Source organism: Xylona heveae (genome assembly GCF_001619985.1).
Source record: "Xylona heveae TC161 unplaced genomic scaffold L228scaffold_1, whole genome shotgun sequence".
Taxonomy (NCBI): domain Eukaryota; kingdom Fungi; phylum Ascomycota; class Xylonomycetes; order Xylonales; family Xylonaceae; genus Xylona; species Xylona heveae.
This window is the reverse complement of record NW_017264193.1, coordinates 3,091,544-3,117,722: the sequence shown is the minus strand read 5'-3', so window position 1 is coordinate 3,117,722 and position 26,179 is coordinate 3,091,544. Positions and strand designations below refer to the sequence as shown.

The 26,179-nt window shown below is 47.4% G+C and overlaps 8 protein-coding genes across 8 annotated transcripts; 3 read left to right on the top strand and 5 right to left on the bottom strand.

The window, feature by feature from the left end:
* Positions 1 to 27: 27 nt before the first annotated feature.
* On the bottom strand, positions 28 to 3,414 carry L228DRAFT_243465 (defective in Cullin neddylation protein 1). Its single transcript, XM_018331693.1, has 7 exons — positions 3,251 to 3,414; positions 3,175 to 3,187; positions 2,848 to 3,045; positions 2,364 to 2,407; positions 968 to 1,050; positions 725 to 899; positions 28 to 612 (listed from the first exon to the last, which is right to left on the bottom strand). The coding sequence occupies exons 3-7, from the start codon at positions 2,932 to 2,934 to the stop codon at positions 189 to 191; spliced, it is 813 nt and encodes a 270-aa protein (XP_018192475.1). The 5' UTR covers positions 2,935 to 3,045; positions 3,175 to 3,187; positions 3,251 to 3,414; the 3' UTR covers positions 28 to 188.
* Positions 3,415 to 4,238: 824 nt separating this feature from the next.
* Positions 4,239 to 6,707, bottom strand: L228DRAFT_265268 (sorting nexin Mvp1; the record flags this gene model as incomplete). The annotated part of the gene is made up of 5 exons (XM_018334675.1): positions 4,239 to 4,448; positions 4,506 to 5,093; positions 5,151 to 5,290; positions 5,362 to 6,117; positions 6,212 to 6,707. The coding sequence occupies 5 exons, from the start codon at positions 6,705 to 6,707 to the stop codon at positions 4,239 to 4,241; spliced, it is 2,190 nt and encodes a 729-aa protein (XP_018192474.1).
* A 598-nt stretch (positions 6,708 to 7,305) lies between these two features.
* On the bottom strand, positions 7,306 to 11,857 carry L228DRAFT_21658 (hypothetical protein). The gene is made up of 3 exons (XM_018330122.1): positions 11,564 to 11,857; positions 8,369 to 11,478; positions 7,306 to 8,312 (listed from the first exon to the last, which is right to left on the bottom strand). Exons 1-3 carry the CDS (start codon positions 11,640 to 11,642, stop codon positions 7,560 to 7,562), a joined length of 3,942 nt encoding a protein of 1,313 aa, XP_018192473.1. The 5' UTR covers positions 11,643 to 11,857; the 3' UTR covers positions 7,306 to 7,559.
* Positions 11,858 to 13,037: 1,180 nt separating this feature from the next.
* L228DRAFT_265266 (glycoside hydrolase family 71 protein) lies at positions 13,038 to 14,376 on the bottom strand (the record flags this gene model as incomplete). The annotated part of the gene is made up of 2 exons (XM_018334674.1): positions 13,038 to 14,219; positions 14,284 to 14,376. 2 exons carry the CDS (start codon positions 14,374 to 14,376, stop codon positions 13,038 to 13,040), a joined length of 1,275 nt encoding a protein of 424 aa, XP_018192472.1.
* Positions 14,377 to 18,425: 4,049 nt separating this feature from the next.
* On the top strand, positions 18,426 to 19,995 carry L228DRAFT_258271 (NAD(P)-binding protein). The gene is made up of 5 exons (XM_018334068.1): positions 18,426 to 18,709; positions 18,772 to 19,115; positions 19,187 to 19,251; positions 19,305 to 19,485; positions 19,541 to 19,995. The coding sequence occupies exons 1-5, from the start codon at positions 18,667 to 18,669 to the stop codon at positions 19,886 to 19,888; spliced, it is 981 nt and encodes a 326-aa protein (XP_018192471.1). The 5' UTR covers positions 18,426 to 18,666; the 3' UTR covers positions 19,889 to 19,995.
* Positions 19,996 to 20,566: 571 nt separating this feature from the next.
* L228DRAFT_265264 (hypothetical protein) lies at positions 20,567 to 22,795 on the top strand (the record flags this gene model as incomplete). Its single annotated transcript, XM_018334673.1, has 4 exons — positions 20,567 to 20,989; positions 21,074 to 21,526; positions 21,652 to 22,238; positions 22,333 to 22,795. 4 exons carry the CDS (start codon positions 20,567 to 20,569, stop codon positions 22,793 to 22,795), a joined length of 1,926 nt encoding a protein of 641 aa, XP_018192470.1.
* A 1,297-nt stretch (positions 22,796 to 24,092) lies between these two features.
* On the top strand, positions 24,093 to 24,920 carry L228DRAFT_265263 (kinase-like protein; the record flags this gene model as incomplete). Its single annotated transcript, XM_018334672.1, has 2 exons — positions 24,093 to 24,132; positions 24,187 to 24,920. 2 exons carry the CDS (start codon positions 24,093 to 24,095, stop codon positions 24,918 to 24,920), a joined length of 774 nt encoding a protein of 257 aa, XP_018192469.1.
* L228DRAFT_243458 (hypothetical protein) lies at positions 24,730 to 25,641 on the bottom strand. Its single transcript, XM_018331692.1, has 2 exons — positions 25,538 to 25,641; positions 24,730 to 25,492 (listed from the first exon to the last, which is right to left on the bottom strand). Exon 2 carries the CDS (start codon positions 25,445 to 25,447, stop codon positions 25,013 to 25,015), a length of 435 nt encoding a protein of 144 aa, XP_018192468.1. The 5' UTR covers positions 25,448 to 25,492; positions 25,538 to 25,641; the 3' UTR covers positions 24,730 to 25,012.
* Positions 25,642 to 26,179: the final 538 nt, after the last annotated feature.

Below are 26,179 nucleotides of genomic sequence, written 5' to 3'. Positions count from 1 at the left end.
ATTATAAAGAAGAACAAATGAGTCTAATCTACCATTGCATTTCGCTTTGCGGATATTTCTTGCTTGAACCGCACAGTACTACACTTCATAAAAACTATGTACGAACTCTCTTCTAGTCTCCCGGCTCTAAGAGGATACTTTCGAGTAATTGTATCCTTCATACATGTCTAATCTCAACACATCGGATATCATGCTCCCGTCTGTTCTCCGCGCTTTTCCTTGACAAATATCACAAAGTCGTCAAGGACTCCGGGCCATGCGCCGTTCTCGTCCCACCAATTCATGGTCTCGTCATCGAGCGATTTGAGCGCAAATGCATATGTCATGTCCCACATGTCGCGATTGACGGTCTTGTTCCAGCGAGCTTCTAGGTACTCGAGCCACCAATCAAGCCAAGGGGTGTTGGGTGTGCGCCAGACACATGCTGTCGACGAGGAGAAGAGCAGGCGCCAATATTCCGTGGCCACCTCGAGTGGTACTGCTTTCTGGCCGGGAGTGCGGGCGATGAGGAAGGTGTGTTTGTAGACTTTTTTGAAATAGGCCGAATCTTGGACCATGGTGGTCTCGCGTAGGTGAGTGACATGTGCTTTTTGTTTTGAGATTGAATCGGCGCTATCAGTAACAAGAAAAAAAAATGTTAGTCTTTGGCAAGAGGACCTCGAGCGGTGATCAAAAGTTTATGAATTGGGAGAAAAGGAAGACGGGTAGCATCATGTACACTTACCCGACGGATCTCCATCCATTTACAAATCCTTCTCGTGTAAATTCTCCCATGACTGGCGATTGTAATAATTCGAAAATAGCAAGAACAACCACCTCATCTAGTGCGACACCAAGGGCTCCCAGGTACTCCATTGACCCCTCAACTCCTATACCATCTGGATTTTCTGCAGGCGCGTCTAAACAACAGAGGAGGCGTTAGCTAAAAGAAAAGAAAAGGAAAAATCATCTTCGAGAAACCATGTACCTCTGATGCTGTCAAATTGTTTGTTGAGGGCACTGGCTATGGCTGAGCTTGTGGAATTGCTGCCCGTCGACCCTTGGAAGAACCTGATTTGAGAATGCATCTGTTAGTATAATCGTCGCCTCTTGCCTCGGTGTGACGCGTATCCCAATTCGCGATGAATGGTCTCTTGGACCCCAAAGTCATCGTCATTAAATATAGGGCCTGGAGGGAGTAGGACCCCCGAACTGGCCCCCTCCGCTCCATCCTCCAATGGCACCGAAGCACTTTCCCCCTCGCCATTTGAATTTGAGCTCTCTGGGCGCATAGGAGGGCTGTCGTGAGACTCGTCCGCCGGGAATTCTTGACAGTCTTCCCAGTCGCCTGGGAAGAACAGATCCTCGGTCGGGATCTGGTAGGCCTCCAGATAGTGTAGAAGGAGCGTGTCATCCTCGGCCCTGAGATGGGCGGCTGACCGCAAGAGCCCTAGGGTTCTACTTCTCCCAAATTGTCTATTTTCAAAGGAGGAGTATACCTTGTCGATCTGGGCGTAGTTGGGGTCGACGTCCGCTTCATCCCAGTCGCCTGGCGGCATCCGGGGCTTTAATTGCCTGACACTGGGTCTCCAAGTCGTTGGTAGCCCCAGACACCGCCGCACCCTGCCGATTTCTTCCTGCCCCCAAAGACCTTCTCTGAAGAAGTAGGCCGGTCTCATCTGGTGGGCTCTGAGTATGAGCCGGAAAGAATCTTCTGCGAGCTGTGGCATTTGTAAGGCGTCCCGCGCCTGCTCAAATGCCACCTCCGTGTCCACTCGCTTCTCCAAAAGTCGAAGGTATATTTTCCTGACGGCCACTACGGCCTCTTTGGACAGCTTATGGCCCGGCTCTTCATGGCTCGGTGCCTCAATTTGGTCATTCGGAGCTAGGGCGGGCGAGCTAGTGGCATTCAGAGGACCAGCCCCTGGAGAACCGTTCTCGAAATGCTCCCCGGTTCGAGAGGCACTCGCCTCACGCATTGCCTTCGCCTTGGACCGCGTGTAATACTTGTGGTTTGCCGTGTGACTGGAGACATTCCGGCGTGATGCTCGCTTCGGACCAGCCGAAGGTTGCGAACGCGAATTCAGAGGAGCCATTTTCTTCGCTGGTAGCGGTGATGGGAGTATGTTGCACACAATGACTTTGGTGGGGCCGCGAGACGAGGGATTGAGGGTGTAAGAAGGATAAAAAGCAGAATTCAGCTGCGGAAGAAAGGTTCACAAAGAGAGCCGAGAACGCGAGGCTACTCAGTAACGAGATGTGTGAACAGCCACGGTGAAACGGTGTAAGGTTCCAAGGGAAGTGAGAAATCGACAGAAAGGCAGGTTTTGGAAAGCATAAAAAGGAAGATGTTTAAAAGAGACAGAAAAGGGTCGCCAACGTACGCATCTACAGATCTTTCAACGTTCCAAGCGTGCTGTTTAAGTATCTGGCGGTAGAAGTTAGCAACAATTGGTCGAAATTCAACAATAGCAACAATAAATCGCAGTCGTGATTATGTCTCCACAATAGCGAGCAGCTATTGCCCAACTTGATTGTGCAAAAAGTAACAATAGCGCTTCAATTCACCGCAGCAGCCGCCTCAAAGACACTCAATTGAAGCGAGTCACTTCATATTGAAGGCCCATGCCTATTGAGCGTAATGGAATTACCAATTGTTCCATGCCCGCCAGCATCAATAGCCAAGACCATCCTTCAATTCGCGCCACATGACAATAGCTCCTTATTGAAGTCTGTAGCTCAAGCTGGGTATCCCTTGAAGCTGGCCATCTTGTCGTATGATCGTGGGTTTCAACCCAATTGAGAGACTCCAGACGAATTATGGGCAGGGTTTAAAGAACTGGCCATACAACACGCTCGTCAACTCACCCTTGCTGCAACACTGTTGCTCGCCTGTGTAAGCTCCGCGAAGCTTGCAATCGCGCTCTTCTGACTCGGGGTATAGGCCGGCGGCATCTTGTCGGTTGGAAGGAAGACAATCTGTTCTGGATGATTCTGAGTCGTAATATACAAGGATCTCGTTCGAATGATGGTCAAGCACCGGCGGTAGGAAAGCCTACAAGTTGGCTTGAACGTTCAGTCAGGAGAAATGGACGTTGCTCTTTGAAAAGTCGTCTCCGAGTGATGGTGGCACAGGAAAAGATGACAGTTGCCCATTCTGATGGCAGAGCATATACCGGAAACTTCACTACATACTTGCTTGAATGTTCTTGTGAATGGCATATGTTAGTCTACGGTTCTTCTACCAGCAACTTTTGGAACAAATATTTACTCTTGGTATCTTGACCAGCTGTCCTTGAATCCGCGACGCGTTTGATAGCCCCCGTTCCAAAGAAGTCGATACCCTGAGATTATAGCTTTGAATATGAAATGAACGCGTTAGTCGACGTAGGCTTATAAATTCGAAGCTTAAAATTACATTGAAAGCGCGAGTAGGTTACCTGTTGTTAGGCACAATAGCTCTGCAATTACGTATCAGGAGCGGGTAATCCCGTCGATAAATAGAGGGGCAGCATAGCTACCGTAGTACTCGAATCAATTCTACGGCGAGAACTCTCAGGGTCCCTTGGTCCCGCGTCACGGGAAAAGCCGTCTACAGTGTTGACATTGACCCAACGAAGTAGTTATACTTTGTTAAATGACCACTGATAGCACGGCATTTTCTCCATTTGATCACGTTCGAGGTAATGAATAATCGAACACACTCTCAGCAGCAGCTTCATGAGATGCACCTCCAGGATGTAAAAGACCTAGTTCCATCTACCATAAATAATATCTCAAATGTACAGTAATGTACACGTTAGACACAGCTAGGCGGTTGACCACAGCAGGAAATAGCCAGGACACCTAGTCCAAGATGCATGGGAGAGATCAGAGAGGTTTGAACAGATGCGCAAAGTAAAATAAGAAAGGCTTAAATCCCAAAAGGGAAGAAGTAGAAAAGAAAGGTATCTTTAAACATAAGGGGATACATGGAACAGGCGAAAGTTGCAGAGACTGGGCAGATAACGACAAACGAGCAAATCGTGCGCAAAAAAAGGCGGTTTAATGAGATTGAAGAGGAAGGCTGCCTGCTAAACACGTCCACCAAATCGACACCTCGATGGAATGGCTAGGCGGTATGTAAAGATTTCCGCTATTGAAAACGATACATTTTGCGCTGCCGATCAAACGAGAAATACAAAGGCTGAGAGTGCTTTGAGACTAAATTCAAATAAGATAGAGCAATGAATAAAATTAGCGTCAAGATTGAAGGAGATTCACTCCCCCACAGGCATGCCCTCGAGCTCATCGCTGAGACTTCGCCAATTGTCGGCCTGCAGCTCGGTATATTTAACGCGCTCCTGGCTCCAGTCTTGGTGAAGGCGACTGACGTGATATTGCGATCTTTGGAAATAGAAGATCTCATCACGAATACACTCCTTTATAAAGACTCCTCTAGCGTGCTGGTCAATGATGGATTGCTTGTCCTATACAATCTTCGTTAGCGAATGAAATCACAGCCGTCACGGGACAGGTCACCGCACCCTGACAATAGCATCCTCCACTCTTTCTAGCTCACCGGGCTTTCGATCCGGTTTGTTCCTCAGTGCTATCAATCTACTTTCGTTGTTTTGAATACGACGCTCAAGAGTGGGTATATTGTCCTTTGCATATCTGTCCCGACGGTCAAACATGTCTCGCATGCTAACGAGTCCGTCTCGTTGCCTCTTCAAATCCTCAAGCACTCCCTCATCCCACGCCCTGCCCTCGTCTTCAAGCAGGCTCTGACTCGCGGACAAATGTTTAGCGGTCGATTTTATTCCCTCGTTGAGAAGCGGAACATCGTTGGTGTCGATCGCATATGTACTAGATGACGCCTCAGACAACGATCGCAGAGCAAGCGAGAAACGCAAGCAGTCGGCGGCAATGCCCTCGTTTCTCCGAATCAGACGCTCAAGTAAAGTGCAGAGATTGATATAAATCTCTGCCGAACGGCGGACTCCTGAACGAACGGTATCAAATGTCTCCATAAGCGTAGCGGGAAGCGAATCCTCAAGTTCCGGGGGTAGCACTTTGCCAATGAATTCTTCCTGGATCGATATTGTAGCTTGCTTGCGCCACACGGTGAGCTCCTATATTTTCTTATTAGTTCTCCATACCTCTACGCCTCAGCCGCCGTCATGGCTTACCGTAGGAACTGTAAGGAACATTATAACCAGTTGCTCCTGAGAAAGAACCGGGTGTTGGATCAGAGCATTTGTAAAGCGAACAAGCCCACGACGGCGCTTCTCCAAGAAAGATATATCGGACAATATATGATTGCCGTTCACTTTACGCACATGAGTCCTTAGTTACCGTTTCGCAGGGAGGATATATTTGCATGTAGTAGGCTAGACTTACCAACAATCTTCTTTGGCGGGAGCAGAGGTAGCTGACGGAATGGATAACGTTTCTGGAGGCAATCGAGAAGCCAAACAAAGTCACTATATCGTCGAATGACTTTGGTATTGCGCCGTACACTCGAGACTTGATAGTTGCGATGTCGGAACATGAACATGCCCTCCTTCTCCGGAAGCAGTTCAATGGTAACGGTTTCTTGGACCCCGCCAGAGTAAACCTTGCCTCCTCCAAGCGACCTTCCTAATGTTTCGGAGTTGGGATTGGCATCAATGCGCGGGATAGTGGCACCGAAGCCTCCGCCACCCAGTGCCCCGGATCCAGGGTCGGCAAACGTATTTTCTGAAGGGTCTTCGGAGTTAGGACCCCACCCACCACTGGAGCGCAATGTATTGCCTCGGCTGGTACCGTTTGCACCAGGCGTGTTCTCTTCTTCTACCTCTGAACGAAGAGCCCTCTCCGCCCCGGAAGGCTCCGCAGCTCCATTACCAACTTCCCTCGAGCTATTGGGATCAATAGTATCTGTGACATGAGAATGGTCCCTGTGTAGTCCAGGGCTCGCCCAAGGATCGGATTCGGGAAAGGATGAGGCTCTCTGAGCTGAAGCGCGCCGTTCCGCCGGCGGAGTTTCCAGAGGGCCAGAAGGTTTGGAAGGCGGAGTAACGGGTCGCGAATGTTGTGGTTGGACAGGTCCTTGTACGCCGGAAGCTTTAGAAGCTTTAACTTGTTGTAAAATAGATATAGCAGGCTCTGGAAGGTCTGATGTCCCATATGTTGTGTCAGCATTCATATTTGCTAAAACATAAAGATTGCCCTCTCTCCGTTTTCTTCTGAGAAGGCGAATCACACTCACTCTTCCGTCGCTCATCCACACTGTCCAGAGTGACATCTTCATCTTCATTCTCTTGAGCTATAGCAATCAGAGCAAGCAAAACATTGAATTCTCCTCGTCCTAGCCCGGATGCCGTCTCCTGGCCCCCTGGTACAACAATGTTAAGTATCCGAGCCTGCGTCGAAGCGGCAAGCCCACTACTTTCAAGTATCTTCTTGACTCCAGTCAAGCTGATCCCTGCTCCAACACATTCACCGTTCTCTAGTAGCTGGTCGAAGGTGTCAATGTAGCTCTCAGGCACTTCTGCGGCGGGCAAGAGTGTCTTCACGAGCTCAGCTCGTGCAGCCTTTTTTGGCGTTGGAATGCCCCATGGTGCAGCGCCAATGGTTGTGTCCTCGTCTGCAAATAATGACGAGCTGGTCCCAGACGCCGGCTCGTCGCCGAAGATTGAAGAGCGGAGGTTTGATTGTGAGTTTCCAAATGCCGGTTCATCCGGCGAAGTCCCGAAGAGGGACATTGGGAACGATGTCAACGGTCACACTGATAAAGACTGTAATGTTTAAGATATGGAAAGGGCGGGTTCTGGTTTGATCAAGCAGGCTCCACGAATTGCTCTTCCCGATAAGGTAGGTCCTTGTCAGTGAGGGAGGCGGGTAACTACTAATGGCGCAAGCACAATAATAAACGGAGCTCAACTGACTGCTCGGATGATGACATGGGCCCGAGGTGGCACTGCCGCCTCGCGTGTATTGCTTCAAGCTCTCTTTAGCGACAGAGCTCCTCCGCGTTCAAAAGTATAGCTATCTTCACATGAGCCGATCCCACCTATACACGATTCCAGGATTTGCAGATAGAAATTCATTTTTATTCATCTTTGTGCCTCGCTGATATTTATCCTACGTCGGACAAATTGTGGGTCTTTGGTTGGAGGGCTTGTTGTTAGACAGCTTTGTGAAAAGAAGTCATTCAAGAAGGGCAAAGTGCCTCTTTTTGAGGATGACCGGTGAACAATTCTGGTCCGAATTAGCTCCAAATCAGGTGCAAAAAGCTGTGAACTTCAATGCAAAGAACATGCTCATTTCTTGACAGCGAATGAAGATTTTGGTCGCTTTAAACCTGTTTCCATTTCTAGATAAATATGCCCAAAGCTACAACTAAAATATGGCTGATACGCTGCATGTGGCTGACCAAAGCTCGGAGGAAATAAATCAATACAGGTATCCATGAGCTCAAGTAATATCCATTCAAACTCGTCCAATTTCCACCAGATTCCTATGAATGAAGCATTTTATAGATCGAAAAAATTCAGCAGCGCATCTTGTTCATGCACTTAGGATCGTGCCGCAATTTGTCCATGTGTCTGGGACAATCACGCACTGCATTCTGTCACTGTGCTGTCAGAATCACGTCTGGATGATCTGCCTATATCACTGTTGTCGCCCTCTAAGCTTGGGTCAAAAGTCCTATAAGCGAGTGCGCATGCATCACGCCAGATTGAGCTGCCAGTCTTTAGCACAAGATTAGGATTAAGCTCCTGAGTAAACCATCTGTCGCGACGTGTAAGGGAGCGAACTCCTCCTTCGAGAGCTGATCGACTAGACCTTGTGGTGCGAAGTCTTTTTCTGTCCGTCCCACCTTGAGAAAGCAAGCTGCTGAGACGGAGCCTCTGCTCTTCTAAGCGCAAGTCAAATGAGACTATGGCCCGAACGAACGGCGCGATCTCTTCAATAATTAGTCGAAAAGTCCCATCAAAGCAGCACGCTTGAAGGGCATAAGACTGTGCAGTAGACTGATTCGCATTTGGGGGCTCTGATATCGGATCAAATGCCTTTGAAAGATCCGATCGATGGACAAGCTTTTGTTGATCCTTTATCTCACGCAAATGCGATACTAGATATATGGTGGAAGACTCATCAACAGCAGTGAAATATCGAGTTTCAAAACCATTCTTCTGTAACTGTGCAAGGAAAACCTCTTCCGCAGTTGCCGCGACGTAATACCGAATTTGAGGTAGAAAATTAGCAAAATCCGTGATGGGCCCAGCTTGAAGTAAGCTCGATCCTTCAATGTAGTTCGATCGCACTTTATCTGTGAGAGACGGCAGAGTTGCATCGACCGAGGACTTGGTAAAATTAGCTTTGAGTCCCTCAAAAAAGAACCTTGAAGGAAAAGGATTACCTCATGACCTGTTCCAAAGCCAATTCCAGTGAAGGCATCATCGGCGCTCAAATACTCTGCATAATCCTCCAGAAATTTCAATGAGGCTAGATTCTCGACTGCGGAAGAAGCATTATCTTTGGATGGAGCCGCGTTCTGGTCATTGTGCTGACAGCCGACAGCTTGTTTCCACTCCAAAAGGTCCGCCTGCCAGTTGTCCCATGCCTCTTTCATAAGCTCTTGCTTACTCATGACAGAATCTTCGCCATTCTCATGGACGTAATCCCGCCCTGTCCAACCCATCCCTGAGAGATAAGTGTTCGTGCTAACAACTCGTGAAGGTGAGAGACTGTAACTCGATCGAACGTGGCTGGGTTTCAGATCTGGTATCCATTCCAGCCCGCCCTTTCGGTCACCCACTGCCATTTGACACCAGAAATCGAGTTCCGCGATGGCCGCTCTGAAATCAGAATTCCGCGCACGGTAGAGTGCATGGACTGCATTACGCTGAAGAAGATGGCCCTCACGGGCCGCAAGTAGCAACAAATAATCGAGCGCAAGGTGTTCCGGCGGCGGCTTAAAACGAAGAATAGCATGGGGGGATAAGGCGTCAATTGGAAGAACAGATTCGTCATTGCAGGTCAGAATGACAGGTCGCTTTGATTGAGAAATTAGAGTGAGTACTGTGAGCCAGAACTGCTTGTCCTCTTCGAAGAGCACGTCGACTTCTTCCAGCAAAATTAAGGATTGCTTTTGCGAACGTTGAGATTGTTGTGGCTCTGGGTGCCTCTCCGGATTTCCTTTTGCCTTGGGCGCCTTGTCTTTTGCTTGAGTAGATTCTCGACCTTTAGGTGCAAAGAAGGACGTCATCCTTCCTTGATGGATTGTCGTGCTTTCTTCAGTGCCTTCGGACATGACTGCTGTCGGACCGCTCTTTGATGCTTCCCGTGGATGATTTACAAGGTGGTTTTTTGTCATTTCTCCTACCTTGTCAAGGATGTCTTTACCACTTCGACGGCTTCCAGAATTGATCTCGAAAACCTCAAAATCAAGTTCTTTAGCAACGGCATATACAGCCGCAGTCTTGCCACATCCATGGGGCCCACTGATAATAACTGCATTTCTCACTTTCACTGGCTCCCCCGCGGCACGACTGCCAACGCTTCTCTCAAATGTTCTGATGACTGACTTGGAGGGCCGCTGCCAATGAAAATCATCCTCAGGATCAGTGAGTTCGTCCATTTGGTCCCCCTCCTCGTCGGTAGACACAATGAAATCTTGGAGCTCGTCATCCCTCTTCCGCTTCTTCTTTGACCTCTGTTGCTTGGATATCCCATTTGAAGAGCGTTTTGAATTGGAAGAGCTCATTTCATTAGGAAGCCTGGACGGAGTGACGGTCGACTGGACGGTCATTCCGAGAAGCCACTCTCGAAGAACAAGCGCCTCCTTCCCAGACTGTAAAACATGCTCCGCAGATCCCGGCGCATACTTTTGAACCCACGAATGTGTCTCGCATGCGGCTTTGTCGAATGGTCCAAGATAGGTAGGAATATTCTGGTAAATGAAGCGAAGTGCGGGATGCGCAGGCCTGGGCTGCGCTTGGGCTGCATGGAGTGCATCTTCTGTGTCGGTTGAGGCAGATGCCTCGGTTTGTGACAGAAGGAATTTTGTTTCGAGCTGTTGATCAACGGCTCTTTGCAGTTCCAATCCCGTCATGATTTCGCGCCTCGGCAAACGAAGTATGGCTAAATTGTCATCGAGATTGTCATGAGTTTCTTGCAAGGACCTCTCTGCGGAATTGATATCGAGATCGCGAGAGAGATTTGATAGCAAGTCCTCACTTTCTGTTACCTGTACAGCGGACTGCTTCAGTTTCCTTTCGCTTCGCAAAGGCATATCGGTGGCGACGACAGAAGCATGAGAGAATGGACGTTGCTCATCCAAGCCTCGTACATGTACAACATCTTTCCATGGCCATGCAGCCTCTAAAAGACCTCGATTCTTCGCAGCTCTAAATGACCCGCTCCCAGATACATATGTTACAGATGCGGGTTTCTTTGAGGAAAGTGGCGGCAGGATCCCTTCCGACTCTGGTCTGTGAGCCTTGATATTTGTCGGGCTCAACGTTTGTAACGAAGTTTTGGTACCTTCTTGTGATATCGTTTGGGACGGCTTTTCCTCGGCGCGTGTTCTTTGCCGTCCACTTTGCAAGAAGAAAGGGTGCGTTGGCTTCGCCGATTCGAGCTGTTTAGTCACTATCTGCAAGGATTCGGAAGTCAATGTCAGTGGCAATGACGGCGGCGGCGGCGGCGGCGGCGAAACTGAAGAGCCACATAATATATATTCAATTTTTTTGCCAGTTGCCGTGCGCGAATCTCTATCGGATCCGTATTTGATGATCACGAGAAAATGACTATTTTGTGCCTTACGTGTCCCCTTTTTGGTCCGAGCCTTTTGATTTGCGACAACATTTGCTGAAGTGGATCCTGAAACAGGGGAACTGAAAGTCCCCCGCGAATTGAGCTTCAGCATCTTTCGAGGCGGTGAATTGGTAGCTGGCACATCCTTATGACACGAGATCTCAAGAGGCTGGGAAGTTTGAGGTTGACCAGGCGAGTTCATTGTTGCCCCGCTTGCAGTCTCCACAACATGAGGTGAGTGCGATGCTGCTAACGCCAAGAGTTGTGGCGAATCAAAATCACCTTGAGAGACCGCTGGCAACGACTTGAACGTCTCAGACGTGACATTTTCAGGCCCCTCGATCGAGCCTTCATCACACTTTTTCTCTGAAGCTGAAGACATCATTGATGTGGTAGACGCAGGTACTGAAGCGATAAATTGGGAAGAAGACGCTTGCAGGTTGGCAGGGACCGGCAATTTTGAGCAGCACGTTGGATTTTTGGTTTGCTCCTCTGAGCTTTTGGTACTGTCAACCCCTAGAGGTCCTGACGCCAATTGTACACTCTGTTCCTCCAAATCCTCCGTTTTGCGCCGCTTACTCCGAGATGCATTCGGGTCTGGGTCGAGAGTTGTGAGCCGAGAGTTATCATTTGTTTGTGTTGCATGTGGTAGCTTTCGAACATTGATTGGAGGCTCATTGGGATTGGCGATTGTTTCACCTAATATTTCAGCTTTATAAATTAGTCAAGGCAGCTCCCATTGCTGTGGGGAGTTTGAAGATGTAACATCGACATGACGGGCGCGAGGGCAACCTACAGCGCGGTCTGCTGAAGAACGGATGCAAAGGAGGCTCAGGTGCAATCTTAGGCCCTTCATGCGCCACCATGACGGCCATTGAATTCCAATCTATAACATCCAAGATGACATCCCAGGTAAGGTTGAACGGTATTGTGGCCTCTGAGACGAGGGTTAAGGAGATAGTAGGCAGCGGTTCGGTGTTGCAATCACCCGCTGTTCAGCAGGATGATTCGAAGCAGTTCTGGACTTTAAAGTATAATAGTGACATGCTTTTGGTGGCCTAGCAATATCTTATTTATTTATCCGTCCTCGTCCAAGCTGCAATTCCAAGCTCGAAGTCAAGGCTTCAAATGCTGCAGTGTTAAACAGACCAAGTTGGTGACCAAATTGGGATTAGCCAAGGACCTCACGATAATGATACAGGGGTCGCGCGTCATCGAGGAAAAGACGCGTTCGCGAAAAGTCGCTTGTCTTACTACAGGCAATACAACATTGCCTGCCAATTATGGCAGTTCGCACTACTCCGTATGGATATAGGACAACATCTCGATGACAGGCGATCTTCCCGGCGTTCAATGGTGAAAATGCAAGCAGTCATGATTTGTAAAACCTCTCGACTGCAGCATGACCTGTAGTTTGCGGGATTGGTTGCACAGAGCTACATGAACGTACAAACACAGCTGTCACAATTGTGAAGGAATGAGTAATCAGCTATCTTCAAGCACTAAGTTAATGTTCTCCGAGTACTATCATCGACACAAAATTAGTCGGGCTGTAGAGGAGAAATTCTCATGCTTAGATAGAGGTTCAGCATGCCTGGCTTTTTATGCCTTCTCTAACTTATTCCAGAGCTCACCAATACTCATATAAGGGCAGTTACACAAAATGAGTCACGTGATGGAGTCCATCCAGGATCTACTAACTTACTCCGTAATTCAGCATGCGCTCGGTATATTGTCTTAGATTCCTCTTGGCTTTATGCAGCTCAGTTTTAACGTCAGGCCATCAATTTGTTTGGTCACCAAACATTTCCCTATTGTTTCACAAGTCCTTTAGGCTATTGAGATGATATTTTTAACGTAGTTTATATTGCAGATAGTCAGAGGCACAACTTCCTTAGGTAAAAGCCGCGTGAAACATGTACAGCATGTACAATCTGAGGCAGTTACGTACAACTTCGTTAAGTCTCTCGTTCAAACGTCAAGAAATTGTGCAGGGAGAATGAAACTTGAGTTCACTCGCGATGCACAAAGGGGAGAAAAAAACAACAAATTCGACCTTATCCATCAAGTCCTGCTTGGATTTGTCGAAAGATGAAGTAAAAGAAAGAACATGTCGCAGACAGATGGAAGGTAAATGTAAAAAGAAAGGAGCGAAAAGAAGCGAAGTATTTCAACCCAAAGGTTCTGGGGAAGAATCGATCCACGATAGTGTATGCCTAGCCACGCCCGGTACTGCACCTTGAAGCCAGGCCAGGCTCTCAATGTTGGCTTCAGAAGCTACCGCCCGCAAAAGCATTGTAGTTGGTCATACCATTGGGGCAGTCGGTGGTGATGGCTAAGCCTGTATCCTGGGCGAGTGTCGTGCCGTCACGGTAGAGGCCAACCGTGACATTGCCAGTCTGGCCGCTGAAAGGGACGGAAAAGTGGTTGACGCCCGCATGCATGGCTCGGAGAGTAAGAAGGGGGTTATTGCCTATCTGGACAGTAACCCAGGCGGGAGAGCTCACCAGCGCGTCAACGTAGATATTGTCTTGCACCACAAGGTTCGGATCAACCGTCGCTTGGTACGCGGGATCATTCCCAGTGGTCCCTCCATTTGAGCAGGCATCGGCCGGGGTCACTCGGTAGTAGTAGGTGATGCCTTCCTTGTCGACCGTGGGGGCAGTCGAGTTGCCATTCTTGTACTGATCAATGAAGTAGGGAAGCACATCGCGAAAATGCTCGTGGTCCATGCCGTCCACATACCACGCTCCTTCTGGGACACCAGAGGAGCGGATGGGACCAATGTGATGAGACTCGCCGACATCGTTCCAGGAAATAATTTCGACCATGGCCGGTTGGAGCTCGATGATTTGCTGCCAGCGATCAAACCACAGGTCGTCGCCACGCCAGACCCAGTTCTTTTCATAGCTGGCAAGGTTGGTGTAGAACCAAGGAGACACTGGCATCATGTAAGACTTGTCGCCCAGCGCTTCGATGTACGCCTTGTCAAACACGCTTTCCATGTCGCTGGCACCATCAGGCCAGGCATTCCAGCTGAAGCCACCATCCACGTTGGAATCGAGAGCGACGTCAGCGGCACCGAGGGTTGACCAGCAAGGGACAAAGTAAACGTCAAGCTGCTGCTTGATCCAGGTCCAGTCACCGCCATTGTTAGCACCCTCGAAAGTTGAGACGAGAGGTATGCCATCAACTTTGAACTGAGAAGGCTCATCCTTGAACGTGTTCAGCAAGTTTACGACGTCACCAGCATCCCAAGCACCATTGGCCATATAATCAAAAGAGATGAAGAGACCAAAACCGCCAATTTGGTTAGCAGCTTGATATGCGGCCTGCAGAGAAGGCAGATTCTGATCGCTGCCAACACCAATATTCATGGCGAAGGCGTCGATGTGGGCATCCTTGGCCTTTTGGATATCATCAAGCCAATCATTCAAGTCGCTGTTGCCCATCTACATATCCAGGTTAATACGTGCTTGTTGTATAGCAGTAGAGCAGCCCAAGTGAGATACTTACAATCATGTGGGCGAACACAGCTTTGGGAGGCGCAGCCCAAACCGTGTGGCTGACCAGCGCCAGAACAGCGAAGATGATGTAGGTAAACAACATCTTGGTCTGCAACAGATTCAAGCTAAAGGGTAGGGGAGGTAATGTCGACTCAGTCGATCTTAACAAGGCAACTGCAAAAGACAGAGCCCTCGAATCAAAGAACGGAAGTCCCTCTCAGAGGTGAACTGCAAAGAAAGTGGAATCGTGAATGATTGTCTAAAGGAGTGGCTGGGCTGTATTTGTAGCTCAAAGCATGCAGAGCACACGCAAAAATGAGTGGTGGTAAGAAGGAATGGAAGAGTCAAGGTGAGAACGACACCACGACTGCAAGGATGAAGTGAAGGAGCGTGAGGTGGAGAAAGAATGAAAACTGAAGGCGTGGATGGGAAGTGAAAGACAAGACTGAAAAAGACCGAGCAGCAATAACGGAAAGACGAGAAAGACTAAAGGAGCGTTGTGAATGACCACTGCACTGCAGGTGGTTGCTGTTGCGGAATTCAGGTTACCTTTCGGTTGATGGAAATCATTGGGGTCCTTCCCTTCTTGACATGCCTTCCGTCAGGGCAAGAGTCCTAGAGTGGATCGTATGTGAAGCTAATATTCACTGCTCACGATTCTGGACCACCTCAATCTTAGGGGAGAGCGCCACATAGACAGATATGGACATACAAACTCCTAACCCTGGTCATGACTAACCGCTATCGTGGGTTGACAGAGGCTTCCTCATGTTTCACATTTCAGCCCATACGGCTGGGAAAATGACGGGTCTAAAGGCTCCCTGGCTACCGCTCCATTGTGGACTCCTTTGTGGATTCCTCCTCATACATTCCGTTTCGGCACAATGTGCGCCAAAGCGGCAGAAGCGCGGAAGCTCACATGGTCTCGCCCGTCCGATAATTTAGACTACAAGTAAGCTCCGGGAGACGGACCGAGATGCGATAGTCATCGTTTCAGTTGGATGTCTTCTCCGTCTGATCATTCGTTTCTCAATGCTTTCGGCCCAAAAGGGAAGAAGAGCGCAAAATGGAGAAAGGAAAAAACTTGATAGCGCCTCCACCGCCAAAATGACCCACGGAGGTGCAGGGGTATGCGCAAGCCATGCCGTAAGGTCAACCACTTTCGTCAGGTACAGTACGTTACAAAAGGCAGCTTGAAGTGGCGATCAATGATAGATAAATGAGGGGGTCGCTATCTCGATGCACGTCCGGCCGTTGGTGGTTTCAGACCCTGAAGTCTCCCATACATTTACTTCGCTCTCCTGCGGTTCCATTTGCTGTGCCGTGAGAGGGTTGCAGATTGGGCCCGAACTGCAATAACGCGCTGTTGAACCCCCTTCCTTTGATCTCCGAGATTTTCGTGTCTCATGATTACCGTGCAGTGCAGTACTGTACTGTACTGTATTGTACTTACTCGGCACCCAATGCAGGACGTGTGCCGGGGGTCGATCAAAGCGGTCAAAGGATATTATGCCCGTTGCCATGTGGGACCGGCGACATGGTCATTTGCTGCCCGCTTCTTGATCCTTGCACAGAAAGCCTTCAATAATTATCCGCTCTTTTTAAGTTCCCGCTCAGACGGCGTACCAGTGTTTCAGAAGATATTGGAGCCTCTCCTTCTTGATATGCCCCATCTATGGGGCGCTCCACTATCCCCGCAATGGTCCAATCAGATGCCATAACGCGTAGAGTGAGCCGTGTCTGATGGGGCTCCCTTGTCAGATAAAATATTGGAGATACCTCTGTACATTCAGGCACACCGTGGATAAGGCAATGAGAAAGACGCCACTGTAAACGCCCAGTGGGCCAAAGACCAGCTACGTAGTAAGTGACCAGGGCTTTCATGCGCCGGAGGAGAAAAAAATGTGACCAAGGACCCGCTTACTCATTTCTTTTTGAGCGAGATTCCGAATCGGTGAAACTCAGGACCTTCGGTTTTGAACGAAAGTGAGAAGGGTTGCTCTACAATACCCTCAAGTGACCCTCCAGTGATATCCCAAGAATCAGTGCGTGGCCCGATTTGATAATTTCTTCGGCAAATTGCGGAATTGATACATTACGAAAAGTGACTGCCATGAAATTACTCGAGAGTGTCTTGCTTCAATCAACCGATCACGCACGTCCATCCGTAATAGGGCTACAAAGAAATGAGAAGGATTTCTCGGTCTGTGCTTGCGATGATCATCCCGATGCCCTGTTTGCCTTACCGACTATCGGGTTACAGAACAGATCATTGTTTAGCATGGGCTTAGCAAAGGCTTGGCTTTGAAAAGACGGTGTCGGTTGGAAACGAATTTCTCGACCAAGGGGGCGCCTTGACGGCGATCCTACAGAGTACTACGAGTACCGTACTCCGATAGGTGCTTTCGTTGTTACCTTATCAACCTTACCCTGGGTAGTTCCGAGAGTGCACAGAGGTACAGTGTCAATATTGTAGCTAATGGAAAGAACAACCGAGCTCAGCACGTGATCTTATCACTCTTTTTCGCTTAGACCTACCTGACATATAAAACTACCTTGGCTTCTGGAAAGTGTCTACTTCTTGCCTATTGCCAGGAAAATTCATCAGTGTATGACGATCGTTGATATCTGATCCAAGATTTTTATTATCCATCTTCTGCGGTTCCTGACTCTGCACCTGAGGCTTTCAGGATTGGTCTCCATCAGAACACCTGTTTTGGCTGGCGAAACCAGCTGAGGCGTAGAGCGACAAGCGGCACACTTAAACAGAGGTGGATGCCGTGTGGTACGATACAAAATAAAAGTACCGTACAAAATCGCCCCCAGGATCGTCCAAGGTATGTTGATTTCTGTATTTAAGCTAACTTAAGGTAGGTACCTTATCTATGTACAGTCATTTACCTGATTTTCTAAAAGCTTTAAAAAAATTTTATATTCATTATAATAAATATAAGCAAAGAATAGAGCTTACAGATTTTACTTATTCTGAGAAAGATTTTTCCGTTTGCATAATTTTTGTATACGGTTCTCATTTTCGAGAACCTGGTCAAGTAGACTTATTTTAATTTAGACATCAATCTGGTTTGATTCTCCAGGTCCAAGTGAGATATCTATTCTTAATTCGTCATTGTCGTTGAGATAAAAGCTGTAATAGAATACTAGGTATATAATATCGACTTTCTGACTGGTCAGGCCACTTAGGTGTGTGGCTCGCTGCCGAGATACATTTTCTATTATTTTTCTTACTTTGCCTTGATATTGGGGTTGAATACGGTCTGTGTAGACACTCAATATAACTTTATTTAAAAATATCCATCCCATATGTGGACCCTCATAAATGTCTTTTATTATCCAAATATAACCCCATTTAGAAAAATTTTTTCCCAGTATAATTTATAAAATGAAGATCACATTTGTATCAGCTCTTTCGGTTCTCAAACGCGCTGTTGTTACCGCAGGCATTTCTGCAATTGCCTCTTTGTCAGATTCGAAGGCCCCTTTATCGGCTGTTCCGCTTTCACTCGCCTTTGCCTTTCGTCACTGCTCGAGGGATCGATCGCCAACCATCTTGCAATCTCAGGTTGGTTCGATCAAACGAAGGTACTCTTCGCCTCGCGCCGTCGCGTAAGATCCAATGTCCATGTCCACAGGTATTGCGTACTCGTGGAACTTTTCCGGTGCCCCCTTTTAAGTCTTTTCTCTTGCTACGGGATAGCCAGCGTTCTGCCATTACCTGCGGATTTATGTATATATTTTTGTGTGGTATTAATAAATTCAGCATACCAAAATACTGAATAGCTTTCGATCTCCAAGCTACAGGACTCACTTCATCATTGTCTTAGAAATGTCACTGATTACAATCGGCGGGTTGACAATGCATAATCCAACCTATACCCTCGCATCCGGACCGAGGGACCGTCAATATCTTTCTCGGCGGCGCTAATCTAGCAGAGCAGTTTGACAGACTGGGAGCCGAATGTGGTTTATCAGCCGCCGATAGGTGCGTTCGCCATTAGTGGAAAGGGTCCCTACCTGCGCTTAAAATCCCCTAGCTTCGCTGATTTCGGCGGCGCTAAAAGAAGCTTACGTCGCTGTTCTTATTGTGCAATCCTGGGGAGCGGCGACAAATGTAATCAGATTACTGCATAGGTTTGTTGTTTGTAATAATTAATCGATTTTGGCTGTTTGTCGTGACCAAAGGTGACAATATGTCTGATTTGTTTTAGAAATTGAAAGGAGCGAACATCACGTATATATAGCAGAAGATATTTCTGCAATGATGGAGCTTCTTTTTGTATCTACGATATTATACAAGTGAAATACATCTTCATTACAACATACAAACGAAGCTCTATTTTCAAGCGTCCAATATAAATCTATTACGCACGACACAATGCCTTCTGTTCTTTTGGTCGGTGCAACGGGAATGGTGGGAGGTGAGTAATTTCTTATTCGTTCCTTGCAACATCTGTGACGCATCTGACATGCGCTACTTTAGCCTCGCTCTCGCGACAGCTAAAGGAAATATATCCTGCCTGGCCCCTTACTGTGTACTTCCGGAATCCCGTGGCGGACGATTGGTTTCGCAATGTTGTGCATGCAGACAGAATTGAACACGGAACCTTCGAGGAGGCACCCAAAGTCAGTGCTCTGGCTGCTGAGCATGACATTGTGATCAATGCTGGATCCTCATTTGACCCTACGCTGTCCAAAGCAATTATTGAAGGTTTGAAGCAAAGGAAAGGTTCAAAGAAAGGAACCCTCATTCACGTTAGTGGTGGTGGAAATTTCATCGACCATCGAACAGATGGAAAGTTCAGCACAACTAGCAAAGTTTGGAATGTAAGTGATGGCTTTACCTCCTCCCATCTGGGGATCCCGTTATAACTTTTCAAACTAACGGTTTTGAGTAGGATGCAAATGAGGATGATATCAAACAAGTCAACTCGAGCATGCTCAACGGAGCCGCGGATCGACTGTAAGCAACACGTCGAGAGATGTTGAGCCCGGGCTGAGAACTGACTGTACTAGTATCCTGGATGCTGGAAATGAGGGCAGCATCAATACCTTTATCGTATGCCAGGCATTGACCTACGGAACGGCCGAGGGACCCTTGCCTTCGCTAGGTATTGGATATAAAATCCTTACCGGAAATGCCCAGTCTGTTGGATTTGTCCCATATGTGGGTGAAGGTAGTGCGGTCCTCAGCGTAGTAAGTCAAATATGATCCATGTCCCGCTGATCATTACTGACTTTCGACACCCTAGATTCACATAAATGACGCTATTAATTTTATTCTGAAGATTGTGGATGTAGCAGTGACTCAAGAGGTTACTGGTTCTGCAGAAAGCCGGTACTATATCATCTATGGAGAGAGAGTTTCCTGGAAGGACTTGGCCACGGCATTGGCCAAAACACTGCATAAAAAGGGTGTCTTCTCTTCCCCGGAACCACGCAGCGTGCCTCTCGAGCAGGCAGGCCAGGGAGAAATCCCTAAACTTCTAGGATCCAATATGCTTGTGCAAGGCGACCGAGCTGAAGCGCTCGGATTCAAAGCTACTGCTAAACCGATGGTGGAGCATATTACTGAGGACCTTGAGTCATACACTTTCTAGAGCCGGAGACAACTTAAAGCTGGCAGTTACAGTACAAGACGCGAAAAGTTACCCGACATCGATTTGACAGGGGATGATGTCTTGTCATAGACTTTTTAACAACGAGCAATAGTATATGAATTTTGATAATTGATAGATAGAAAATATCATAACTAATATTTTCTGTAATATCATGTGATTTTATTGTTGGGATGTTATTCTGTCCAAGGTTTATCGAGTATGCGACGTACTTGGAACGTTTGATTCTCCTAGAGAAATCTTCTAAGCAAATAATAATGGCAATCAGAAAATACAACACGAATTCCAATCATATAATAATTTAAAGAATAACTCTATCATGCATTTAGACCTAGGGTATAAAATATTGGATGGTGAATGAGCAGACATGATCTCCTGTGTTGCACATTTCGTGCTAGTCCCGAACAGGAATATTAGATCACTAATCACAAATACCCGTGCTATGGATTAACAAACCGTAGAATCCTACGCCGTGCTAACTAGAATGCTTATTTCTCTGCTAAAATAGCTGGATTCCAAACACTTTGGAGTCTCTATCATTAACGGAAGTAATGATATCTTAATCAGAATCATAAAATTTTGGTCATTTTTGGTTGCTTCGTCTTGAAACGTCCTGGTCTGTTCACCTCCCACAGTGTAAAAGGTCCATTCTTGATGGAGATGACGCCTACTAGTACTGGGCCGCAGCGGACTCCACCATGTGCCCAATGCCGACAGAGGAAGATCAGGTGCAACAAGCTAAAGCCCTGTGATAATTGTCGAAAGGCCGGCCTGGACTGTTCTTATAGGGAAAACAATCATGCCTCTACCAACACTGTTCTAGTACCAAATTCCATTTTAGAGGACCGTGTAGCCCAGCTTGAAGCACAGCTAAACGCTGTGACGGCATTGCTTCATGCTTCTAATTGGGCTGACCCTAACACTCCTGATAGTAGTGCCTCCGCTGCTAGCTCTCCTGCGGTAAATAAGTCGACAGACCAGTCGTCCACTGTGTTGGAGTGTCATTGTGGTCGCCAGATCCTGGGAACCTACTTTTCGGTTCATTACGATTACTACATGCACTGGATTGAGCTGTTTCCAGAAGTAAGCGACCCTTTTTCGTACGGATTCAGACTTCTGAATCCGGGCTGAAGATGAATAATTTCTTTCTTACACTCTCTTCTGCAGCTTCGCGATACGTTTTTTGAACTTAGTGAGGCCGAAGAGTATGCCGACGGGCCCAAAGAGGCGTCACAATTGTACCTGGGGATCACGCTTGGTGATTTTTCTACGCTGTCGACATATCAACCAGCCGACACAGAGGCCGATTTCCTCATCAAAACATTCTTTGATAATGTAAATCCTTTTGTGCGAATGCTCAACGAAGGGGCCTTCTCTTCTGATTTAACAAAATTTCGGCTGGGACGGCTTTCCCAGCCCGCTTCCTTCAATGCTTTATTGTTTTCAATGTATGGTTTGGCTGTGACGAGCCTGCACCCTCCCGATGTCATGCGGATATTTGGAGTGGAGCGGAACTGGCTATTAAACAAATTCCACGAGGCTCAGGAACTCGCCCTACGTCAAGTCGATTTCATCAATAGTAACAAGCTGCCGGTCTTCCAGGCCTTCTTGTTTTATTTGGTGAGTCGGGCCCTTTGTTGCTTGGGGAATAATTCCCAATTCCGAGGAACTCTCCTGCCACGTTCACTTGGATATAGACTTAATCGCTTTGATAATTCGCATATTAATAATCTATCGGCTTATAGGTTTTTCTTTTCGTAAGAGGATACTATCGGACAGCAACATCGATGATTGGACTCGCAGCGCGCATTGCGCAACGCCTTGGCCTGCATAAGGATCCCTCCTACTTTACGTATTCCAGTTGGGTAGCGGAGTGGCGGAGAAGATTGTGGAATCAACTGATCCTCTTGGACCAGAAAGCAATTACGTTGCAAGGCGCAATCTCCATGTTGAGCTTTGCCTGGGATACAAGCCTTCCAGAGAACGTTAATGACAGCGCTTGGAATACTAGTCCTCTTGCCAAACCGAGTGATGCGCCCAAAGAGACAGGCGTATTCTCGCAGATGACTCCTATCCTCTCAAAGCGGAAGACCCTGGCCGTCCTGTGCCCTCTCCGGCAGAATTTGAGAACCAAGCCCTATGAAGAATTGATTTCCCACATCGAGACTGGTCTCCAGGCAGCCAGAGAGCTCTTTGTCGATGTTGATGACGAATTGAAACCCCTTGCGAGCTTTGCCTATATTGTGATGGAAATTGACTTCGCATCATTACGACTGATGGCTGGGCAAGCACACATCCGATTCGGTCAAAGTACATCAGAATTTAGGCTACAGTAAGCACCCCTTGCGAGCCAATTTTCTTTCTGCCTTGGCTTGATAATCTAACCCATCTTCTCGGAATACAATGAGGCTAAGAATTTTGTGCAGAAATTTCCTAGGTGCACTTGAAATCCTCGAGAGGATCACTTCCCTCGAAGCAGAAGTGACAAATCCGGGATGGGTGTGGGTGTTTTGCACCGATCCACCTCTTCTGGCGATTGCCATAGTGCTTTTGCATCTCTCATCAGTTCCCGACACTCCATATGCGGCTAGAGCGTGGGCTCAAATCAATATTATGTTCGAGAAATATCTCACCATAATTGAATCGAACCCTCCGCCGATTCTGGCGTCCCTCGAGTCACTTCGCGACGTAGCTCGCTCGCTCCATCCTCAAGCATCTGCTGTTTCAGCTCCCTTGAATATTGGTAACTTCAATTCATTGGATCACCAAATTCTGTTTGACAATTTGATTTCCACTGAACAGCGTGGGCACGAGTCCGATGAAATTATACTTCCAGTTGGAGAGCGCTTCAACCTCGGCTCTCAATCAACGAATTTCAGTCCAGAATAGGCAGTCATATAAATGATCAAGAAATATCTCTCAGCCTGACCTCTAAATTACCATAGCAATTGAAACAACTCTCTTCAGGGCCACATTCTTCATCATTTGATGGACAATGAGCTTCTAGGACGAAATAGTGCCGCTCTGGTCGACGTCTTCCCGGCGCGTGCAACCATCAAATAATCGACACACGCACAGGGCGCAGTTAACTATCTTGCGACAATATAGCCTCGGCGATCATGATCACAGACTCTATCTTTGTCCGACAAGGGCTTGCACTCGTCAGTCCTGGTGACGAAATCATTGATTATGTCCCATGATGGCACTTCGGACTTGGCGACACACACCCGCAATGTTGTCTCGCCTCGTCTGGATCGTTGATTCCAAGGCAGCTGCAAATTTTCATGGAATCTGGAGGTTGCACACTCGATGAAAAGTGTTTGTTGTAAATGCCGGATGGCTTGTGTGGAGGATCTAAGGGAAAATATTCGCTGGCAGGATATACTCCGTAGTCAGAAGGTTATTTTTTCTGAAGAATTTCTTCATAGAAATTGTCGTCTATGTATTCAATGCACATGCGATTGTCGATAGTCAGGGGGCGCCTACTGTCTTTCAATGGCTGGCGGTTGTCGGCTGATTTATATTTGGAATGTCAAGAACAGAATTTGAGCTTATAGCATTTCTTCTGGTTTAAATAGATAGACTTGATGCCGTGAACTGCCCCGAACCGAACCGAATCACGGGTCCATGATGCAGTAGAGACATAATGGGGAACTTATTTGATATCTTTGGGCTCTGTTCATTGCAGGATGAAGAGCTTCGGGACAGCCTGCGCCGAGCCAAGCTACTAGTTTTATCTGTTTCCATTTGTCAAACGAGCATGTCACAGATGGGAGCAGGTATGAAGTTTTATGAATGCCATGCGATTTACACAATATCAAAAACCTTTCCCAAAACGTAAAGGAGAGATCACAATGAAGGGCCGCAGGATTTATCTCGTGGGCATTGTTTGCATGGTTTAGCGTACGCCGAGCCAATTTTAATGCGCGAAGCTTTGTTAACATCCGCCGTAAAACTCCGGTACGAGGGGTAGGTAGGAAGAGCTACTGCCGGCTGGCCAGCGCGGGCCAGGCCGCGCGCGACGACAACCTCGTTAGACCGAAGTCAAATAGCTTGACGATTAGCATTGGATCAACATGTAAATTGGGCACCGTTCTTCATGAGCACATCCAACACTATAGGAGCACCAGGCCTTTCGCCTTCATTCCCGGTGATTTCTTTTCTTGCCCGCTAGCCCAAGGCAGTCATGGACACACCACAGCCTAATGACTTGATAGATACACAAGGTAAATATCCACTTTAAATAACAACCTATTACAGTACCTAACGTTACTCACCAGATGTCATAATCCTGCACGAGATGTCCGGATGCATCGTTAAAAAGTACCACGATAATACAGTCATTAAGAAGGGCAGGCGGATCAACCTTGATGAGCAGTCAGCACTGGATCTAGCAGCAAATTTACACCTCCCTGTCCCTCGGGTGTATGAAGCGCGAAGTGACCCTTCCGATGGAGAAGCCAGCATCCGAATGGATTTCATCCCCGGCGAAAACCTCGAGTCAGTTTGGCCCAGCATGACGGCCGAGGTGAAAGACGAAATCTGCCAACAGCTACGAGAGATTTTGACAACGATGCGGTCTGTTCCTTGGACGAACGGGCTCATCGGATCTTGTTCTGGTGAAACGGCACAAGACTGCCGACAGTACACTGACTATCGCGGTGGCCCGTTCTTGGATGAGGCAAGCTTCAACTCGTTCTATTTTGATCTAGTCAAGACAATTCCAGATCCCATACGTGATGCGCTAAGCCAACAACTTCGTAGCGACCATCGCATTGTCTTTTCACATGGCGATCTGTCACAACACAATATTTTGGTCAAGGACGGCCAGATAACGGGATTGCTGGATTGGGAGTACGCTGGTTGGTATCCTGAGTACTGGGATTACATCAAATTCTTTGAACGGCCTTGCAAAAACCGAGATTGGAAGAATTATGCCAGGAGAATATTTCCTCAATCTTATGATACCGAACTAGCCTATCACCAAGCTATCCTGAGATGGCAGCGTCCTTAACACAATTATTCCTGCTGCTGTTCACCCCATAAATTTCACCACTACATGCATCAATTCTTACATATTTCCACATATGATGCGGACCCAATCATTCATTCATCCCCTGCTTCCAGTGTAGCATCAATCATACCATCTATGCCATTTTCACAGTCCTCTCGCGTCAAGTACCCTGCTTGCACCAATCTTCTCAGAACGTCACCAACCCAAGTCTGACAGTTAAATTCCCGGCTTGTGTTGTTGATGGGTGTTTGGTAGATGAGAGGGGCCAGTTGAGCCTTCGTCATTGGTGTTCTAATCCAGCCGACCGGAACTTCTTTGGCAAAACTTCTGCTACTGGTTGGCTCGTAATTGTTTCTTGTTTCGAGCTGATAATCCATGTTTGGCCCGACGATATGGATGATCATGGGAGCTTCTCTATTGCTGGGTCGGAAGCAGAGAGCAGTATGTCGGTATTTTTGATAGTCGAGGGGTGTTCCGACATAAACAGCAATGCTAACTTTGATATGTGGCGCAGCATCCGCTGACATGTTGTTTTCCCTCCGGCAATCGACGGGCTTGACTTTGAAGAGTTGCTGCCGATCGTCAGCACTGGTTTTGGTCTTTTTGAGAATACTTACAGGCTCTTTATCAATATAGATTATAGCAATGCACTAGTTCCAGCGAAGTAGTATTTGAATGGGAAAGGTGTATTGCCAGGAGGGCTAAAGGATATAATTATATTGTATTAGAGCTGAGCCGGGAGATATTAATACTTATTACATTTCCCCTCCGTGGCATACTAATACACCTTATTCTAGGTATTCTGACAGCTGCCAGGTTTGGCCAATTGAATGTCGCGACAAGGATCGATTACTCTACTCGTAAGCGCCTGCATACCCTCCTTCTTTATAGACAGGCATAATTCTTAGATCTGCACAAGTACAAAAGGAGCCTGTCAATTGGTACAGACTCTATACTTTGCTCTTAATCGAAGTACAGATACTGTAGGCAACGCTTGGTACTTCTTCCATTAACCTAACTAAGGCAATTAGAGTGTACAGCCCCAGGCTGAAATTAAGCATTGAACTTGAACATAGTAATTGGCTTCCTACTACTCTGATTCTGATACAAACCACGTGCTTGAAGAGCAATCTAGAAATGGTTAAATTATAATCTATACAGGAGTTCTAAATTCTACCTATGAGGTGTACCAAGATGTAGATGCCTTGAGCAATAGAAGACTAATACAGGACCCATGTAAGATGTTCATGGACCGTAAT

What these genes read in the sequence shown, in the direction of transcription:
- L228DRAFT_243465 (XM_018331693.1), bottom strand. Translation starts at nt 2,934, where the DNA reads ATGCCGCCGGCCTATACCCCGAGTCAGAAGAGCGCGATTGCAAGCTTC. An exon ending in GTTGAAAGATCTGTAGATGC is followed by an intron (nt 1,051 to 2,363) that starts GTACGTTGGCGA and finishes TTCTCAAATCAG; the next exon opens with GTTCTTCCAAGGGTCGACGG. An exon ending in AATGGATGGAGATCCGTCGG is followed by an intron (nt 613 to 724) that starts GTAAGTGTACAT and finishes TGTTACTGATAG; the next exon opens with CGCCGATTCAATCTCAAAAC.
- L228DRAFT_21658 (XM_018330122.1), bottom strand. Translation starts at nt 11,642, where the DNA reads ATGGCCGTCATGGTGGCGCATGAAGGGCCTAAGATTGCACCTGAGCCT. An exon ending in GTTCTTCAGCAGACCGCGCT is followed by an intron (nt 11,479 to 11,563) that starts GTAGGTTGCCCT and finishes TAATTTATAAAG; the next exon opens with CTGAAATATTAGGTGAAACA. An exon ending in GCTTTGGAACAGGTCATGAG is followed by an intron (nt 8,313 to 8,368) that starts GTAATCCTTTTC and finishes AATTTTACCAAG; the next exon opens with TCCTCGGTCGATGCAACTCT.
- L228DRAFT_258271 (XM_018334068.1), top strand. Translation starts at nt 18,667, where the DNA reads ATGCCTTCTGTTCTTTTGGTCGGTGCAACGGGAATGGTGGGAG. An exon ending in TGCAACGGGAATGGTGGGAG is followed by an intron (nt 18,710 to 18,771) that starts GTGAGTAATTTC and finishes GCGCTACTTTAG; the next exon opens with CCTCGCTCTCGCGACAGCTA. An exon ending in CAACTAGCAAAGTTTGGAAT is followed by an intron (nt 19,116 to 19,186) that starts GTAAGTGATGGC and finishes GGTTTTGAGTAG; the next exon opens with GATGCAAATGAGGATGATAT.
- L228DRAFT_243458 (XM_018331692.1), bottom strand. Translation starts at nt 25,447, where the DNA reads ATGTCAGCGGATGCTGCGCCACATATCAAAGTTAGCATTGCTGTTTAT.